General features: G+C 51.3%; 2 protein-coding genes across 3 annotated transcripts in view; one reads left to right on the top strand and one right to left on the bottom strand.

Moving 5' to 3' along the window:
- The first annotated feature begins 847 nt into the window (after positions 1-847).
- Positions 848-13,463, top strand: RASL10A (RAS like family 10 member A). The gene is made up of 3 exons (XM_088659297.1): positions 848-2,402; positions 11,514-11,668; positions 12,936-13,463. The coding sequence occupies exons 1-3, from the start codon at positions 2,187-2,189 to the stop codon at positions 13,204-13,206; spliced, it is 642 nt and encodes a 213-aa protein (XP_088515423.1). The 5' UTR covers positions 848-2,186; the 3' UTR covers positions 13,207-13,463.
- A 592-nt stretch (positions 13,464-14,055) lies between these two features.
- GAS2L1 (growth arrest specific 2 like 1) overlaps positions 14,056-19,985 on the bottom strand; it is a 49,956-nt gene continuing 44,026 nt past the window's right edge. For both annotated transcript variants that reach the window (XM_088659296.1, XM_035098874.3), the window contains exon 6: positions 14,056-18,665. In XM_088659296.1, coding sequence (XP_088515422.1) covers positions 16,979-18,665 — 1,687 coding nt within the window. In that variant the 3' untranslated portion in view covers positions 14,056-16,978. The remainder of the gene's footprint in view (positions 18,666-19,985) is intronic.

Here is a 19,985-nt window from a genome sequence, read left to right as displayed (position 1 = left end):
TTCTTCCTGTGATTCTAAGTTGTTTTCACTGTTGTGTTTTGATTGTTGCAACCTGCCCGGGACCCTGAGGTGAAGGGCGGGTAATTAATAACAGCAAACAAACAAACAAACAAATGTTGATTGTGCATTGTAATCATAATACTCATTGCTTGTTAAAACTCACACACAACCAGCTGAATGTGAATGAGGCCCTGTCAATCAATTACACATCTTTCCCTCTTCAAATCACCTGCCTCGTAGTCACATAAGTGCATAGCTGCCAAGTTTTCCCTTTTCTCGCGAGGAAGCCTATTCAGCATAAGGGAAAATCCCTTTAAAAAAGGGATAACTTGGCAGCTATGCATAAGTGTAAATACATTTGCAGCTCGTCAAGACCTCGAGCCTTTTCCGGGAAGTGCCGGATGACTCACCATTTTCGTAAGTTTCGTAAGTTCAGAAGACAAAGCCAACTTTTTATACATTACATTCCCGTTCCTTTCTAGAAGGGACGCCCCAGGACCCGGGCAGCTCCACAAAAGAGACTCGGATGCCTTGAGGTTGCTCCTCGGCTGAACTCTGCTGCACGTCTGGAGAAGGAAAGGCTGCATTGTAGCAGCGAACTATGAAGTCACATTTTCTGCATCCCTGGGAAGTGAGGAGGGGAGCGGGATGGAGAGAGAGAGAAGATGCAACGCAAACCCTCTTGCTCTTCCCACATAGCTCGTCCTCCTACCCTTCCCTCTCCCGCGCTGGATTGCTTAACCAACAGATTTCCAGCCCCCACCAGGCAGAGGCGCCTCCCCTGCTCGCTCGCTCGCTCGCTCGCTCCCCCTACCACACACACAACCCGTGCATTTCCTTCCCCGCCTCGCCCTTCTCACGTGCTTGACCTCTCTCTCCGAGTAGGCATAGAGCGGGTTTCTCCTTCTGCCGCAGCTTGGAACTCTGAGCAGCGCCGGGGAAAGGCGGGCGCCCAGCACCGCAGTGCTCTGTCCAGGGTGCTGAAAGAGGAGCGATGCGCTCCGCTCCATCTTCGGCGCTCGGGAAGGGAGAGGTACGGTAGCAGCCGCGAGCCCTCCCCCGGACGGGATCCGCAGGCGAGGCCAGGGTCCAGCATGAGGACGGGGCCGGGAGGGCGCCGCTGGAGCCGGGCAGGCAGCAGCAGCAGCAACGATGCACGGCCGGCTGCGCGCCAGCGGGGCAGAGGTTGGCTTGGCGTCCCGTTCCTCAAGGTTGAGCGCCGTTTCGGAGCGAGGATCTTGAGCCGGGCGGGTCTGGATCTGGAGTGACAGCTGTCCGCCGTCTCGGTCTCCCAGCCTCCTCCAATATTTGGGAGAACTTCTCGCCTTCCTTTCTAATTGGATTAGAAGAGCAGAAAAAGTGAGGGGGGGGAACCAGCTCGCTGCTGGCACATGCGCTGCCCTTCAAAGCAGCTCGATTCGGATGGAGTTTGGGGACGGGGCTCGCCAACCAGGGATCCCGGAGCGGCTGTCCTTCAAGCTCCGGTCGCCTCTTTCTCCCTTTCTCGACTCGGTGAGTTCATCTCTCCAGTGAATCGTGAAATCTCTTTCCCTGAGGGCGGCTCAGCCGGCATCCTGCGTTCCCGGGACAGCAGCTCGATTGACGCAAACTTGAGAAGAGCTTGGAGGGGGGGGGACTTTTTGATCTTGAGTGGAGGAGAGACTAAGATGAGACGGGCTGAGGAGGAGCCACCCTCAACGAGGTGAGCTTAGGAGAACCCAGCTGAGCGACTGTAGACCCGGGGGACTTTCGGAGTAGCAAAACAACAGTCATAATGAATTAATAGTACTCGGTCCGTTAAGGAAGTGAGCGGGGTTGCGGCTCAAAGCAACGGCACGGATCTGATGTCTTGCTGCGAGGACCGACTGAAGTCAACATCAAGTCAAGCCAGTGGCGCAGAGAACTAATTTTAGACTCTGGACTTCATGGTGTCACCGCCTCCCTCCTACTTTAATGGGCAATTGGTATTACTTCATTTACTTTAAAGCGCTGCATGGAGAGGTGGGGGGCTTCTGCTCGTGCTGCTGAGTGGAGCCCCGAGCCTCTGCCCGAAAGTTTTAACCTGGGGCGCCTTCCGAGACAGGCCCCGCTCCGCCGAGGTGTCTGTGGGTTAATACACTTCTCTCCTCCGATCGCTTGCGGGGGGGGGGGAGTTTGGGAACTATCCAAGGTCCTGAAAGAAGACGATGGTGGAGACTCTGTCGGTGGCTGTCCTGGGAGCCCCGAAGGTGGGCAAAACGGCCATTATCCGTCAGTTCTTATCCCACGACTTTACAGAGACTTACAGCCCGACGGAGCGCCGCCGTACCTACCGGCCCTCTGTCATTTTCAACGGGAACATGTACGACATGAAGATTATGGATGTCCCTTACTTGACGGCGTTCCCAGCAAACAGCTCTCAGGTGGGCTTTTATTAAAATCCTCTCTTCCCCACAACTCAACCCAAACTCACCCCCCCCAATATATTTGGCTATGCAAGTGAATTCTACAAGTGAACAACAGATCACTTGCGGGATACAGTGTGGCTGTGCTGAGGCCAGATTGGTTAGTTTTCTAATTGGATCAGGGTCCTCTGTTAGGTATGATGGAAATATGATGTGGGTTGTTCAACTAGGGCAGGCATAGGCAACCTTGGCTCTCCAGATGTTTTGGAACTACAACTCCCATGATCCCTGACCACTGGCCCTGTTAGCTAGGGATCATGGGAGTTGTAGTTCCAAAACATCTGGAGAGCCAAGGTTGCCTATGCCTGAACTAGGGGATTCACTCAATGTATTATTATTATTTACTATTATATTATATATCCCACCCTTCTCCCAAGCTGGGGTTCAAGGTAGCTTACACATTTTAAAACACCATCAAAAAATACTAAGTAATAAAACCAGACTAGTTAAAAATAATAATCAAAGTGGATCATAGCACATTTAGAATCCAGTTTGCCTTGACAGCAGCCCAGTGATCAGCATCATATGATTATTAATTAATTACCTGCCCTTCACCCTAATAACCAAAGCTCAATATTGAAAACCATTAGAAACTACTTGCAGAAATAAGGCAGACCCTAGAAATATACACCTCAAGTATCCAAAGCCAGGGTGAAGGAGGTGTGTCTTCAGCATTCACCGAAAAGTGTCTAATGAAGGTGCCAGTTGCACCCCTGTGGAGAGGAAGGGAATTTCACAGTTTAGAGGACCCCACAGAATTCCCTCTCCTGGGCCACCCACTGCAGCTCCAGAGGGCAGTTAAACAACCAAGAGAGCTGCCTCTGCCAGTCTTAGCACCTAAGAGGGTCTGCAGGGAAGAAAAATAAAAAAATTCCTTCAGTAGCACCTTAAAGACCAACTAAGTTTTTATTTTGGTATGAGCTTTTGTGTGCATGCACACTTCTTCAGATACACTGAGGGAAGAAGGCAGCCTTTCAGGTAGTGATGACCACCAACCTGGGTGGCTTCAAAAGGGGATTAGAGAAATTCCTGGGGGCATAAGGCAATTAATAGCCACCAGCTGGGACGCAGGTGGCACTGTGGGTTAAACCACTGAGCCTAGGGCTTGCCGATCAGAAGGTCGGCGGTTCAAATCCCCGCAACAGGGCGAGCTCCCGTTGCTTGGTCCCAGCTCCTGCCAACCTAGCAGTTCGAAAGCACGTCAAAGTGCAAGTACATAAATAGGTACCGCTACAGTGGGAAGGTAAATGGTGTTTCCGTGTGCTGCTCTGCTTCGCCAGAAGCGGCTTTGTCATGCTGGCCACATGACCTGGAAGCTGTACGCCGGCTCCCTCGGTCAATAATGTGAGATGAGCGCCGCAACCCCAGAGTTGGTCATGACTGGACCTAATGGTCAGGGGTCCGCTTTTACCATGGCTATATTCTACTTCCACCGTTGGGACAGCTTGCTTCGTTTTGTTACTTAACACTGTGTTCTTTCCCAGGGGTGGCAAACTCAGGCCCACCAGATGTTGTTAGGCAACACGTTCCTTCATGCCTGGCCAGGGCTGAAAGGAATTGTAGTCCACAACACCTGGATTGCACTAGGTCAGGAAAGGTTTGGTGTAAGCATTTTCCTAAACTCTCATGCAAGGCAGCACGGAGCAGGAGTAAAATGTGCTTGCTTAGCTGGCTGGGTGAGTTGGCAGGCAAGCCTGGAGAACTCCACTCTCCTTGCAAGGTCTGATTTTACACCAAGGCCCTGTGCTCTGCTGTACGTAAGTCAGGTCCATAATCGTTGTTGTTTAGTCGTGTCCGACTCTTCGTGACCCCATGGACCATAGCACGCCAGGCACTCCTGTCTTGCACTGCCTCCTGCAGTTTGGTCAAACTCATGTTGGTAGCTTCGAGAACACTGTCCAACCATCTCGTCCTCTGTCGTCCCCTTCTCCTAGTGCCCTCAATCTTTCCCAAAATCAGGGTCTTTTTCAAGGATTCTTCTCTTCTCATGAGGTGGCCAAAGTATTGGAGCCTCAGCTTCATGATCTGTCCTTCCAGTGAGCACTCAGGGCTGATTTCCTTAAGAATGGATAGGTTTGATCTTCTTGCAGTCCATGGGACTCTCAAGAGTCTCCTCCAGCACCATAATTCAAAAGCATCAATTCTTCGGCGATCAGCCTTCTTTATGGTCCAGCTCTCACTACTATACATCACTACTGGGAAAACCATAGCTTTAACTATACGTACCTTTGTAGGCAAGGTGATGTCTCTGCTTTTTAAGATGCTGTCTAGGTTTGTCATTGCTTTTCTCCCAAGAAGCAGGCGTCTTTTAATTTCGTGACTGCTGTCACCATCTGCAGTGATCAAGGAGCCCAAGAAAGTAAAATATCTCACTGCCATAATTAGGACAGTGCATATCCAGCAGTTCCACCGGAGTGAAGGGGAAAGGGCAGGATGCCATTGGTCACCATCTTCTGGAACCCAACTCACATTGCCTCCAAACATGGACATTCCACTCCAGGGACCAGGCTATTGAAGACTGTTGATAGACTTGTCCATTATGATTTTCGACTATCTCACATTTCACTTTTTCAAACAACAACAAATGCCTCTAGTCCTTATGCATTTTCTGTGGGAGCTCCTAAGAGGTGGAATTCCCTCTCCGCAGAAGGTGTCCTGACACCTGCACAGTGCAGGTTTTTTTCCATATGCTGAAAATGCACCTCTTTTACCCTGGCCTTTGACACTCGAACTGCAGGACGCACCTTATTCGAGAAGCCCTGGACAGTTAAGTCCAGCTAAAGGTGACTATGGGGTTGCGGCCGGCACTCATCTCTGCTTTCAGGTCAAGGGAAACAGTGTTTGTCCACAAACAGCTTTCCAGGTCATGTGTCCAGCAGGAAAAACTTCACTGCACGCCGCTGGTTGTGATCTACCCTGAGACCTTAGGATGAAGGGCAGGTAATAAATCAAAGTAATTATAATAACAGTAGAGAGATACATACGTAGGAAGCAGCCTACGTATGTAGCAGTCAGACCGTTGGTTCATGTAGCTCAGTGTTGTCTACACTGACTGGCAGCAGCTCTCTAGGGTTTCAGGCAGGGTGCTTTTTCAACCTTGCCTGGAGATGCCATCAGGGATTGAACCTGGCACCTTCTACATGCAAACCAAATGCTCTGCCTGTGAGCTGCAGCAGCCCTTCCCTGCTTGAAAGTGTACGAGTTTGGTCTGGTGAAATCTTGGAACCCAGATGTGTGGCTGAAGGAGATGCCCTCCTTGCATCTCCCCCATAGCTAGCGGAACGAGGCAAAATTGTGCAGAAATAGTAACAACGGTTCTCTTAATGTCTGTGGGATTTGACTGCCGGTCCAAAAATAAAGTAATGAAAAGGGGGTGGGGGTGGAGTTAACTTGGTTCTTCAATTTTTGGCACTCTCCTCCAACACTCAAGCTGTTTCTCAAAGCTTCCCATCTCCCCACTCTGGCTTTTAAGAATCCTTAAATAGTAAGCCAAAGGGAAGAGTTTGTGATGCCTGCTTTTTAAAAAACAAAACAAAAAACAATTTATTAAATTTTCCAAATAAACACATTAAACAAAACAAAACATTCAAAAACAAATACAACACACACACATTTTCTCTTTTTAACAATTATTCCCATATCTCTAATTCCCAATGCTCTGCTGAGCTTTGACTTCCCTCCCTCCCCTCATTTGGTTTTCTTTCCAACTCTTATCTTGCAGTTCCTTGCTCCTTATTTAAAGTCATTTCGTAGGATTTATTTCAGTCCTGCAAGTGTCTTTAAACTTCTACAGTTCTTTTCCATATAGTCGACAAATTTACTCCATTCTTTTTGGAACTTTGCCTCTCCCTGGTTTCAGATCCTGCTAGTCAATCTTGCTAATTCCGCATAGTCTATCATTTTTGTCTGCCACTCTTCAATCGTCGGTAAATCCTGAGTTTTCCATTTTTGGGCTAACAAAGTCCTAGCCGCGGTTGTCGCATACAAAAATAGTATTTGATCCTCCTTTACAATCTCCTGAGTTTGTGATGCCGGCTGATGAAAATGTAGGCTAACCCCCCCCTCAGCCACACCCACCCTGCAGATGACCCACCTTCACTTAGGGGCAAGATGTGAGTTCCGGTGGATGACAGGAAGGCTAGTTCTGAAGAAGCAGAGGGTGCGTGGAATAGAAAGAAGACAGAAAAATAAGGGAGATGGGAGGTGAGAACAAAAACCGGAAAGCTTTCTTTAGGGTCAGCCACATTTAAAGCACCGCAGATGAAAGGCAGGCAAAAGATGGAACTAGTCCGCATGCTTGTTTTCTTCCCCTCCTGTCAGAGGCAATTTGGCCTAAAGAAAGTGGATATTGGGAAAGTTTTTCTCCCTCTCTCATAATGCCAGAACTGGTGGGCATCCAATGAAGCTGAATTTTGGAAGATGTGAGACAGATAAAAGAAAGTCCTTAGAATGGTAGAGTTGGAAGGGACTCCAAGAGTCATCTAGTCCAACCCCTGCCTAGTTAAACTATGGAACTCACTGCTACAGGAGCAGTGGTGGCCAGAAGCCACGATGGTATTAAAAGATGATTGCCCAAGATGGTTGGAGCCATGGTTGGAGACAGTAATGCTTCTGAATGCCAGCTGCTGGAAGCCACAGGAGAGGAGAGTTGCTCTTGGGCTCGGGTCCTGCTTAAAAGTTTCCCATTTGGGGCACCTGGTTAAGTACTGCGAGAGCAGGGTACTGGACTAGATGGGCTATTGGCCTGATCCACCAAGGCTCTTATCGTGTTCTTATGGGACATGTGCAACACCCTATTGCAAGCAAACTTATTTTGTGATGTGCTCTACAGATGTTTTGGCCACAGCGTGACAAAGGTCGGTCATTGGTTCCAAAGGAGCAGGTGGCTGCTTCAGTGAGAGAGAAGGGAGAGGGGTTTGGGAAGTGGGAATTAAATTCTAAGCGGACAAAAGGAGGTGGAACTGTTGGGAGACCGTACCTTTTGATCAGGCTTGGCAGAAGCAAGGTTCAGGAACCCCTAGATCAGAGACACGGAGGGGGGCTTCTTGCTGTCCTTTGAGTCCATTGCTGCCCTTATGGGGGAAGCCAGATCCTCATAGGATGTGAATGCTCTGCAATCCCCACATCTAGGTCCAGGTTGCATATATGCAGAGCTCCCCACCCCCCAGCTCAGCTCCAGCTCCTTTCAGGTGGGGAACAAGGGAGAGGTTTGTGGTGAGCTCCAGCACCTCTTTTTCTAGAAAAATAGCACTGTGTGCGTATGTGTACACAGGTGGTGCTCTGGTCTAAACCACTGAGCTTCTTGGGCTTGGTAATCAGAAGGTTGGCGGTTCGAAAGCATACCAGTGCAAGTAGATAAATAGGTACAACTGTGGTGGGAAAGTAAATGACGTTTCCGTGCGCTCTGGCACTTGTCACAGTCCTCCATGCACCAGAAGCAGTTTAGTCATGCTGGCCACATGACCTGGAAAGCTGTCTGTGGACAGGGCCATCTTAAGTATATCTGGCGCCGTGATGCAAAGTTCTCTCTGATAACACCCCCCCCGTTTCCCAGAGTTGTCAACCTTTTTTTAGGGAGGACGGCGCTGCTGGCGGGGCTGGAGGGCAGCTCTTCTGGCGGGGAAGAGGCGGAGGCTGGATGCATCGCCTCCCGGCTCACCTGGCCGCTTCGTGCTGCGGTGGCCACGGCAGACGGAGACAGGGTACAAATAATAATAATAATAATGATGATGATTTGTGACCATTATGCTCATTTGCCTTCAGCAGCATTAAAGCACTGCTGGATGAAATACAATTGCCTCTGGGCTATTTTTGGGGGAATCCTGCAACGTGTTTAACTTTTTACTCTCTGCTAACTACACATTGGAATCTGCTCTGGATCAATATTGAGTAGAATTCCATGACACATTCACCTGAGGTGTGCAGGGCAGGGACCCTTCAGGAGATGATCTCCTTGCCTGGAAATAAATGTTCAGGCTCCAGAAATGAGTGGCAGCCTCAGGAAAAGAAGACATGGGGGTGACAGGCCCCCAGCGCTCCTGCTCCCCAGTTTCATGGTATTTCATTATTACTATCTGGGTTAAAAATAAACGCTTTGTTTCCATCCCATCCTCTGAGCTTCAGCAAGCTGCTAATTGCATTTCACAGTTGACTTCAGTTGATGTGGAGGCCCTGCCTGTGTTTTGCAGGAGGTGAGACCAAAGGGAGATCTAAAGATGGAGATGGATTTAAGTTACAGCGGTGTGTGTGTGTGTGTGTGTGTGTGTGTGTGTGTGTGTGTGTTTCCCCATCCACTTTTGCTTCTGGCTCCGCTTACCACTGACAGATGCAGGTGGGGGTGGGGAGGGTTGTGGCCCCCTGGCTGCAGAACATTCTCCCCAGAGTCAAAATATAAATAAAAAAATCCTTCCAGTAGCACCTTAGAGACCAACTAAGTTTGTCATAGGTATGAGCTTTTGTGTGCATGCACACTTCTTCAGATACACTGAAACAGAAGTAACCAGACCCTTGTGTATAGTGAGAGGGTGGGGAGGGGTATTACTCAGAAGGGTGGTGGGAATGGGTGATTGGCTGATAGGAGTGGTAAACCTGTTGATGACTGTTAACAACTGTTAATGACTGCAATTGGTCCTGCAGGAAAAAGCTAAGGTGCTTAAGAAAGCTTGATCGTGTATAATGAGATAAGAATCCTATGTCTCTGTTCATACCCGGTCTCTCCATGGTTTTAAGCTTGGTAATGAGTTGCAATTCAGCAACTTCTCTTTCCAGTCTGTTTCCGAAATTTTTCTGTAATAAAACAGCTACTTTGAGATCTTGTATAGAATGTCCTGGGAGATTGAAATTCCCCAGAGAAATGTGACTGCCTGGCATTGTCACCATCAAATTTTAGGCACTGGGCAATGACTCTCTTCTTGACCCAGGCGGTTGGTTCTTAATTGCGATGATACGATGCAAGAACGTTGTAGCCTGTTGTGTTCATCTTTTAGCAGGGTGGGGCAGGATTTGTCCTTTTCCATCATATTGCAGGATGAGCACTTAACGTGTGGTTTTATTCTTTTGATATTGTTTGAAGCTTTTCCAGTATGCTTTCAGGATCGTAAGTTGCTTTAAGACATTTTATGTCTAGACCAGATGGCTGGGAGGTTACCTGCTCTTGATGGGGTTACGTTTCCTCTGAAGTATCTTGGGGGTACTCCTAGATCCTTTGCCATTGCTCAAGGCTCAGGTGGCCTCAGTGGCTCGGAGTGCCATCCATCAGCTTCGGCTGGTGGCCTAGCTACGCCCCTATCTGGAAAGGGATAGCCTAACTACTGTTGCCTGTGCTCTTTTAACTTCAACGTTAGATTACTGAAATGTGTTATATATACGGCTGCCGGTTTGGAAGCTTCAGCTGCTGCAGAATTCAGCAGCCAAGTTGCTCACCGGAGCAAGAAAGTTTGAGCATAATTCACACCGATTCTGGTCTGACTGCACTGGCTACCAATTAGTTTCCGGGCCCAATTCAAAGCGCTGGTTTTGACCTATAGAGCCTTAAATGGCTCAGGACCACAATACCTCAAGGACCGTTCTTTCCATATTAACCTACCTGGACCCTGAGGTCATCTCCTGAGGCCCTCCTTTGTGTGCCGCCTCCTTGAGAGGCCCAGAGGGTGGCAACACAAGAACGGGGCCTTCTCTGCAGTGGCTCCCCGTCTGTGGAATGTTCTCGCCAGGGAAGTTTACCTTTAGGCGCCAGGCAAAAACCTTACGTTTAAACCAGGCCTTTAGTTGATCGGTTTGACACCCTATACCCTTTAAAAATGCAGCTCTTTTTGGAGGGATGTTACAAGGTTGTTGTTTTTATTTTGAATATATATATATATATATATATATATATATATATATATATATATGGTGGTTTTTGTGTTGATCTTTTCTGTGAACCACCCTGAGACCTCTGGGTATAGGGCGGTATACAAATTCAATAAATAATAATAATAATACATTTATGCAGGGGCGTAGGAAGATAGGGGCGGTGGGAGGGGCGTGCCCCGAGTGATGTGATCCCAGGGGCAGCATCGCCGCTGCCCACCCCGCCCCAAAACGTGCACCCTGCCCCTGCGCATGGCGCGCCCCACCCCCAAACACGCCGCTACGCCACTGCGCACAGCACGCCCCGCCCCAAAACGCGCCGCTACATCACTGCGCACGGCGCACCCCACCACCAAAAAGCATGCCCCGCCCCGCCTCCAGACCGCGCGCCACATCACTGGGGTCAGCGCGCCTGCTCTCCACCCCTGGTGGCGGAGCATGAAGCTCCGCCGCTGCATTTATGAACTCACCCCATACTTATAAGACAAAATAAAGCGGGGCAAGTAATGAATAAATGTAATTAATAGTGGTAGTAATTATAAGTAGTTATTATAGCTATTTTTGTTATCATTAACTTTGAGAAGGTTTGCATCAGGATGAAAATGGTTCCCTACCTGTTCTATAGGTAAAGGTAAAGGGACCCCTGACCATTAGGTCCAGTCGTGACCGACTCTGGGGTTGCGCGCTCATCTCTCATTATTGGCCGAGGGAGCCGGCGTATAGCTTCCAGGTCATGTGGCCAGCATGACAAAGCCGCTTCTGGCAAACCAGAGCAGCGCACGGAAACGCCGTTTACCTTCCCGCTGTAGCGGTTCCTATTTATCTACTTGCATTTTGACGTGCTTTCGAACTGCTAGGTTGGCAGGGGCTGGGACTGAGCAACAGGAGCTCACCCCGATGCAGGGATTCGAACCACTGACCTTCTGATCCGCAAGCCCTAGGCTCAGTGGTTTAACCACAGCGCCACCTGGGTCCCTGTTCTATATCTGGATACAAATTTGACAGGGATGTACCTTGGTGACAGAGCATCTGCTTTGCAGGCAGAAGGTCCCTGGTTCAATCCCCACCACATCTCCAAATAGGGGTGGGAAAAGGTCCTTGCCTGAAACCCTGGAGAGCAACTGCCAGTCCGTGTTGACAACACTGAGCTGGATGGACCCATGGGCCTGACTCCGTACAATGCAGCTGAGTGACAATGTCCCTTTTCCGTTGCACCAGCTTCCCCCATCTTTTCCTCTCGCTTACCAGGAGTGGTCAGATCTGAAATCCCGAGGGCTGAGGAAGACTGATGCCTACGTCCTGGTGTACGATATCTGCAGCCCAGAAAGCTTCGAGTATGTGAAAATGATCCGTCAGCAGATACAGGAGAACAGGTGAGCGATGGGAGAGAAGGGGGTAGATTTGGCGGGGAGCACAGAATGAGGAAAGCTGCTTTTCCCTCCAGAGTGAGGCTGCAGTCCTCAACCCACCTCTCATATAGATCGGTCTTGGGGAATTCAGTGGGATTTACTTCCGAGTAACCACTCATCTGGTGGTGCAACATGACTACTCGGAAGGCCTACTATTGAACTCAGCGTGTGTTTTATTCCCAGGTAAATGGGGTTAGGATGGCAGCCTGAAAGAAGCCCAGTCCCACTTTCAAATATCCAGTGAAACACAGCTATTTGCATGGGGAGAAATAAGCCCAGCTAACACGGCCACTTTGGACTACAATTCCCATCATCCCTGCGCAGCATGGCCACATAATAATAATAATAATAATAATAATAATAATAATAATAATAATAATAATAATTTATTTATACCCCACCCATCTGGCTGGGTTTCCCCAGCCACTCTGGACGGCTTCCAACAGCAAAATAAAACACAGTAATCTATTAAACATTAAAAGCCTCCCTGAACAGGGCTGCCTTCAGATGTCTTCTTAAAGTCTGGTAGTTGTTTTCCTCTTTGACATCTGTTGGGAGGGCGTTCCACAGGGCGGGCGCCACCACCGAGAAGGCCCTCTGCCTAGTTCCCTGCAACTTGGCTTCTCGCAACGAGGGAACCGCCAGAAGGCCCTCGGTGCTGGACCTCAGTGTCCGGGCAGAATGATGGAGGAGGAGACGTTCCTTCAGGTATACTGGACCGAGGCCGTTTAGGGCTTTAAAGGTCAGCACCAACACTTTGAATTGTGCTCGGAAACGTACTGGGAGCCAGTGTAGATCCTTTAGGACCAGTGTTATATGGTCTCGGCGGCCGCTCCCAGTCACCAGTCTAGCTGCCGCATTCTGGATTAGTTGTAGTTTCCGAGTCACCTTCAAAGGTAGCCCCACGTAGAGCGCATTGCAGTAGTCCAAGCGGGAGATAACTAGAGCATGCACCACTCTGGCTAGACAGTCTGCAGGCAGGTAGGGTCTCAGCCTGCGTACCAGATGGAGCTGGTAGACAGCTGCCCTGGACACAGAATTGACCTGCGCCTCCATCAACCCCACCCGGCAGGGCCATTTTGGACTGCCACTTGGCTGGGACAGAGGGGAGTTATGGCCCAAAATTTCTGGAGGGCCCGAGGCTGGGAAGAACCTGGAGGCTTGGGGTCTGTGCATGGCTCTGACCTTCTTTTTCTACTCTATGAACTTGGGATTCCTCTTCCTCTCCTAGGGCGAGCAGCACGGGCGAAGCCCCCATCATTGTGGTGGGGAACAAGCGAGATCTGCAGCGCCAACGCTTCTCCCCCCGCCGGGCCCTCTCGCTGCTGGTCAAGAAGAGCTGGAAGTGCGGCTACATGGAGTGCTCGGCCAAGTTCAACTGGCACATCGTCCTCCTCTTCAAGGAGCTCCTCTGCAGCGTCTTGGCCCGAGGCTGCAGGAACAACCACTCTGCCATGCGCCTCCAGGGGGCGCTGCACAGAAACAGGTGCAGCCTGATGTGAGGAGACCCTGCCGGCCACAAGGGGGCGTGCTCACAGAACAATGGAATTGTAGAGTCGGGAGGGTCGTCTAGACCAACCCCCTGCAATGTGGTGCCCCCCAACACCTTTCCAAGAGGTTCGGACATTGGAGCAGTAGTGGGAATCTGAGGGCCACATCTCGGCCACCAGGGCCGTGTTTGCCCTTGAAATCCCTGGGGGGTTCTGCTTGGTGTGATGAGCACCTTGGAGGGGTGTGTGGGAGTGGAGTTTTGGGGTGCCATCGAGTGGGCAACAGCCGTGCCACGAGCCAAAATCCACGTAGCCCAGTTTTCTGTCATGGATGGTAGGTGCCTGTGGCTGAGAATCCCCTCTGCCATTTTGATTCCCCCACAATGCCATTGGCTTGGGAAGGCTGCCACCTCTAAAGGACACGATGGGAAATTTTAGATAGCAGGTGGATCCCCAGACTCGGTCACTGCAGGCAGGTAACCAGTTGTGGGGAGGAGGGAGTCAGGGAATCACTGACTCAGGAGTGAGCCCAGCAGAGGATGGGGCCTCTGATCTGGAGCCAGTGGGCAGCTGAAGGCTTCAAGGCTGTAGGTCCCAGTATAGCATCCAGAAATAACTAGCGGGCAGTCTTCACGTAAAATGCACAGGCCAGACCCTCTATTTTCCAAGGGAAGGGTTGTGGCTCTGGAGCAAACCACCTGCCCCCGTGTTCCACCCCTGGCAGGATCGCTGGGGGAAACTCCCTGCCTGAAACCCTGGAGAGACGCTGCCAGTCAGTGTCGACAACACTGAGCTAGGTGGACCACTTGGTTGACTAAGCATAAGGCAGTTTCCTAATTAATTCACCACCACCCTTTCAAAGAACAGCAAGGACTAGAATCTTTATTTTTAGGGGGGGAGCAAGAGCAAGAGTTGTAGAGCATCTGCTTCCCCTAGGGATGTCCCCAACCTGCAAGCTCGGGAAAGCCACTGCCGGTCAGTGTGGACAACATTCAGGCAACTGGCCAAGTCCTGTAAGCCTACCGGTCAATTCTCCAGCTTGGGGCTCTTGCACAGAGGGGCCCAGTTGCATGCCCACTTTTAGCACGAGAGAAGCAGCCGTATGGATTGTCAGCATCTCAGGCCTGAACTCAGCTAAATGGGTGACTGTTTCTGGCTCCACAGATGAGATCCAGTCCTTTGCGCGGTCCCACGTGACGCTCCAGAGGCATCTGTTGGGCCATAGCTCAGTGGTAGAGCATCTGCTTTGCATGCAGAAGGCCCCGGCTTCAATCCCCGGCTTCTCCAGGTATGGCTGGGAAAGAGAGAGACAAACCCTGCCTGAAACCCTGGAGAGCTGCTGCCAGCCAGGGTGGGCATTACTGGGCTAGGGGCCCACGGTTTGATTTGCTGCAAGGAAATAAGCGCCCTCTTTCCCTGTATGAAATCTCTGCATGCAAAACGCTTGAGGGAGCTGCTTGCTCCTCGGAAGCCTCAGACATCCTGCGGTTTCAAGAGGCTTCGATGAGGTCTGTGAAAACACACACACACACACACACACGAGACTGGGAGGGTCCTCCTTTCTAAGACCAGGGAACCAGTTTCGCAATGTCTGCTTGCCTTCTCAGGAATTCATCACGAGGTGACCCGTCCACAACCGCCCACCCGCCAATAGCACAATCGCCAGCGCCACGTCCATTCATAACGGACAGTGCTGCTTTTGCACTCAGCTGTGATCAATGTGGACTAGTGTGTTGCAAAAACAAAACAGGAGTCGAGGGCAAGTGGGAGGAGAAAAGGTCTCGTTCATTAAAAGCCACAATTCTCCCCTTCACCCCATCAAACTTTTGTTGGCTGGGATCGAGTGTTTGGCTTGCTTTTGATTATTTTCCCCAGAAATGCGTTGCAGGTTGGGGGGGGGTCTCAAGAGTTTTAGGGACCCCTTGCCCCCTTCTCCGCAGCTGCCACCATCACCTCTGGGTCAGAGGCTACAGCACACGAGGGTCTCCTACACCAGACTCCTTTTCTTTTCCAAGACACTGATCATCTGTTTAACATAGCCTCCAAGAAAGGGCTCCCCATTCCAGCGGTGCAATACTGGACCATCTATAAAGCACCCTCAACCAGGTCCCTTGTTATGTCGTGCTTGCAAATTGTGATGGCAGGGGTTTTTGCCGGGGGGGGGGGCGGGCGGGGGCGGCAGCAGGTGATAACGTCCTCTCAAATGCTCTTGAGCAATGGATCTCAGCCAATGGCGATGCTTGATCTTCCATCCAGAGGTAGTTGTACTCCAAGTCCCATTGGGGCTGGCACCCTTACAGGCGCCACAAAATACCCGTCCTGTATCTGTAAGAAATTGCACCTTGGGAACTCCCTGCCTATTGATTTCAGGCAGGGGCTGTTCGTTGTATTTTTTTCGCCACCTGCTAAAAAAAATGTTCTCCTTTAGACAAGCCTACCCAGCCGTTTAGAAAGCCGACGAGAGTTTTAATCTGCTTTTAGTCTATTGCTCTTTTAACTTTTTGAAAGCCTTAAATTGTTGCCATTAAGTCTGTATTACTATTTTTATCGTTTTTTTGTAAACCACGATCAGGTTTTTTGGGTGGTTGAACAACCAAGCAGTAAATTTTATGAAATTAATCGACTTCGGCGGGCAGTGTGCCCAATGGTTAGGGACAGTTCCACAACATCTGGAGGGCAACATGTTCCCTGGGGGGACACACACCTAGGACTGGTTCACATTGACCCATCTTCACACTTCTGCAATAAAGGCACAGAGTCAGAACACATGATTTTGTCCTCTTTTTTTTTACTTTCTGGGTTCTGAGAGTTCGTGGGTCAGTTCAATTAGCTACATTCGTGGGGTCGAAAGGCGGGCACTATACAGGAGGCAGCGCTCAGGAGGCGAGCGGACACACTCTGTTGTATTTATATAAATATGCATAGATTATTTAAACACACCTACAGTACATTTGGGGGGGCAGGGGGGGAGGTCTGGTTGAGGGGAAAGGAGTCTTAACGGCCCAGGTCCCAGGACGCCGAGAGGGTCCACCTGAAGAGGAATTCATGTGCAAGACTTCAGCGGGACCCTCTCTCTCTCCAAAAGCGTGACTCGTTTAAAAAATAGATAAATCTGCTCAATCGGAAGCTTGCCGTCAAGGCTGTCAAGCTTGCCTAGTGGGGAGCAGCTCCCAGAGTCTCTGTGTGGGGCCTCCCCCATCCTGTGCACATTAAACACCTTCCCACTTTGAGTCACCACTCCCAAGGGTCTATAGCGTCCACTCGGCGGGGAAGGTGCCTTTTTTAAAACACCCCCAAAGGGAAGCTGCCCAAGGGGGTCAGAGCTGAGGCATGGGTTAAATGAGGAGGGAGCAAGAGGTTTAGAGGTCAAAAGTGCTACTCGATTTGGAAGACTGGGGAGGGGGGTGGAAGGCGATCAAAGCCAACTCAAAAGAACTTTACAACGGCCGATGCAAGCGAATATCGGACCATGTCAGAAGCTCCTCGCTGTGTTATCCAGTGTCCAAGGACTTTCCCCTGAAAGCTTCTCTCTCACACACACTCACACACACATACACATAAATTTTCTACGAAGCCATGCCACTCTCCAGCCACAATTGAAAACAAACCCCAATGGAAGAACCACCTTAGAAATCAAAGGCATCTCCACCCACACAATCCTTTCAGAACAGCAGCAATATTGAGGTCACCGAAGGAGCGGTGCCCGAGGGACAAGGAAGGAAGGCTGGGCATCTGAAGCAGCCGGGAAGGAGAGAGGAGGCAACTGGTTGCCCTCTGGCACCCCTCATGCCCAGGCGCCCTCGTCGGCCACCCCAGACTCCGCCGGGCCGTGGGAAGGCTCCACAAGGGAGGCGAAGACGTTGTGGAAGGCTGCCCAGGGTCGGTACTGCTCCGGAGGGCGCTTCGAAGGACTCTCCTTGGGCGAGGCGCCCCCTGCTGGAGACTTGCCAACCCCCGCCGCCTTGTAGCTGAGGGGCGTGGGGATTTTCGAAGGGGTCTTGTCCGGCTGGGAGTCGGTGCGAGGCTTGATCATGGGGCGCAGTTTGAGTTTGTAGATGGAAGGCACACGGTCGGGTTTCTTGAGGGACGACTTGGGGCGCAGCACGACTTCCTCGGAGGGAGCGGGCGCCCCAGGGGACCCCTCGGTGGCCTCGCGGGGCAGAGAGCCCGAGTCCGTACCGGCCACTTCCATGACGCCCCACAGGCTGTCCATCAGAGGCTCGGGAAGTTCCACCCCTTCCTGGACTTCCTGCAGATCGTTCAGGCCAACGTAGCAATTGCTCTCGTCCGAGGAGCTGGACAGAGCCGGCTTCCTCCAGCGTGTGGCTCGCTCCAGAGGCACCGGCAAGTCCCACAGGTCGCAGGTGTCGGCCGAGCCATTGTGGAAGTCGGGGGGCACCATGGTACCCGCTTCAGGAACCCCTGGCCTCTGGGAGGCGGCGTTCCTCTTGGGCTCGTCTTTTGCCTCGCCCGGGAGGCCGTACTTGCTGAAAAAGTTGAGGGACGACGACGACGAGCTGGAGGAGCAGTAGGCCGAGTCGGCGGCTCCTTGATCTGGGGTGGTTTGCAGGAGGCGTGGGCCGTCACAGGCCCGGCCCAGCGGCTCCAGCTGCTCTGGCTCTCCATCCACCACCAGGCCCATCATTTGGGAGTTGGCCAGGAACTCTTCCTCCAGTCGCCGGAACAGATGCTGTTCCTGGCTTGGGTCCAGGCGCAGAGGGGTCCGGAAGGTGTGAGCCAGCTCTTCCAGCTCCCGCCCTAAACTGTCTGAGGGCTGCTGCGAGTGCCCGCTCCCGCCAGGCCGGGGCTGCTGCTGCTTCGTGGCCCCACGGCATCCCCCCAAAGCTGGCTGCTTCTGCCTCTGAGTCCCGCAGGCTGAGGGAGGCGGCGTCCGCGGCGGGGGATCTGTCGTTTTCGTGGCGGGGAGAGACCCCCTGCGGTTGGCGAGTGTCGGGCTCCGAGACCCCACCGGGGTCCCTGGCGCCCACCTGGCTGGGCTCCGGGTCCTGGGAGTGCTTCTTCCAGAGCCCCCAGGCCTCTCCTTGGGGTCTTCAGCCCGCGCCCAAGAGTGCTGCCCGTCCTTACCTCGACTGATGACCAGCACGGTGGGCTCCGCAGTGGGCCTCCCCTGGCTTCGTGCCCGTGGGCGAGGGCTCTGCTGCATGGACGGCTTGAGGTGCCCGTTGGTCATCCGGGGGCGGCCGCGTTCTTCCGCCTCAGTCCTCCGGGGCGCCAGAGATGGCCTTGGCAAGCCCACCCGGTCTCGTGACTGGCTGCGGCTGACCGGCTGCCTCTTCGGGCTGGCGTGGGCCTGAGGGCCGGTCCCTTCGCCCAGCCGCCGCCCAGGCTCCTTCCTGAGCGCTGGGCCACTGCTGCCGCCATCTTCGTTGTGCCGCCTCCCCAGTGTGCCGCTCTGTGCGGAGGACGCTGAGGAATCACTGTCTCCAGAAAGACGCCGGGCTCTGGGGGGCCTAGAGCGGAGGGGGAAAGGCGATTGTGGTGGTTAGCAGCATTAGCATTTATCCACACAAAAAGATTTCTGAGTTTCTTGCCGTAACACCATTCTTTAAAAAGCATGCTGTGGCTGCTCATCTACTACCGAGCCCGGTTCAAGTTTTTTGTGCTAATTTACAAAGCCTGAATTCTTATATCCCAGTTCAAGCATTGATGTCATCTGCCAAAGCGTCGTGGTTTGTTCCCTGAATTGGTGAGGACTGTTTGACAACAACAACGGTGGTGGTTATTGTTTTATCGGTTTAATTATTTACTTGTGTTTTATCTTATATTTCATTCTGTGAACCACCCTGGGATCTCTTGATGAAGGGCAGTATATAAACTTAATAAATTTAAAAACAAATAGTGTCGTCGGCCCAGTCCTGTGGAACATTCTGCCACTAGAGATTCAGCAGGCAACTTTTAAATGCCTGCTGAAAGCTTTTCTATTCCCCCTGGCCTACGCAGGCGATTAGGAATACATCCGCTTTGATTTTTTAAAAAACAACAACAGCAGCATGCAAACATTTTTATGAATAAATAAGTTAATAAATGTCAGAGCAGCTTACAACAATTATAGATGAAACCACATTTTCAATTTTTTAAAAAAACTTATTAAAAAGTTGAAATTGGAAATCAGGTCATTATTGTGGAAAGGTGTCAAATGGCATCAGGCTTAGGGAAAGGTTGTGGAGGTGGCATCTGCCCCCCAAAAAAACACATCTGCAAGGGTAGGTGGTCGGATTAGATCATTTAGATCATTTGTAATGAATCATAGAATTATACAGTGGGAAGCGATCACAAGGGTCATCTATTCCAACCCACTGCAATGCCCAACACGGGGCTCGAACCCACAACCCTGGGATTAAGAGTCTCATGCTCTACTGACTGAGCTATCCCAGGCCCACTGGCTGGCTGTTTCCCATGACAGTTGTACAGGTTACGTTTTCCATCATTAAGTGAAGCAGGTGCCTAAGGGAGGAGGATTTCCATTGCAGCCACCCCGAGGAGGCACCTTAAGGCTCTCTGTGCCTTCGTGAATCTATTTAGCTATTGGATACAGCAATGCTTGCCAAGTTGGATGGCTTGAAAAAACAACTAGGCAAGTTCACAGAGGGGATGGCTGTCATGATGGCTATGTTCCCCTTCCACTGTCGGGGGGCAGCAGTGGGGAAAGTGCTGTTGCACCCGGGTCCTACTCGTAAGCTTCCCTTTATCCAGGAGATACTAAAAGCCGTTTCCTGCCTAATGATCTTCTCCCTTCAGAATGGCACAGAGCTGGAGGAGGAAGTCAAACG

The sequence above is a fragment of the Zootoca vivipara genome, chromosome 16, assembly GCF_965207765.1.
Source record: "Zootoca vivipara chromosome 16, rZooViv2.hap1.1, whole genome shotgun sequence".
Taxonomy (NCBI): domain Eukaryota; kingdom Metazoa; phylum Chordata; class Lepidosauria; order Squamata; family Lacertidae; genus Zootoca; species Zootoca vivipara.
The sequence above is the reverse complement of the archived record's forward strand: the minus strand, read 5'-3'. Positions and strand labels throughout refer to the sequence as shown.

Bases quoted from the DNA above. Each gene is read 5' to 3' on its own strand.
- RASL10A (XM_088659297.1), top strand. From the start codon at position 2,187: ATGGTGGAGACTCTGTCGGTGGCTGTCCTGGGAGCCCCGAAGGTGGGC. The intron at 2,403-11,513 runs GTGGGCTTTTAT...CCGTTGCACCAG, and splicing joins TCCCAGCAAACAGCTCTCAG to CTTCCCCCATCTTTTCCTCT. The intron at 11,669-12,935 runs GTGAGCGATGGG...TTCCTCTCCTAG, and splicing joins CAGCAGATACAGGAGAACAG to GGCGAGCAGCACGGGCGAAG.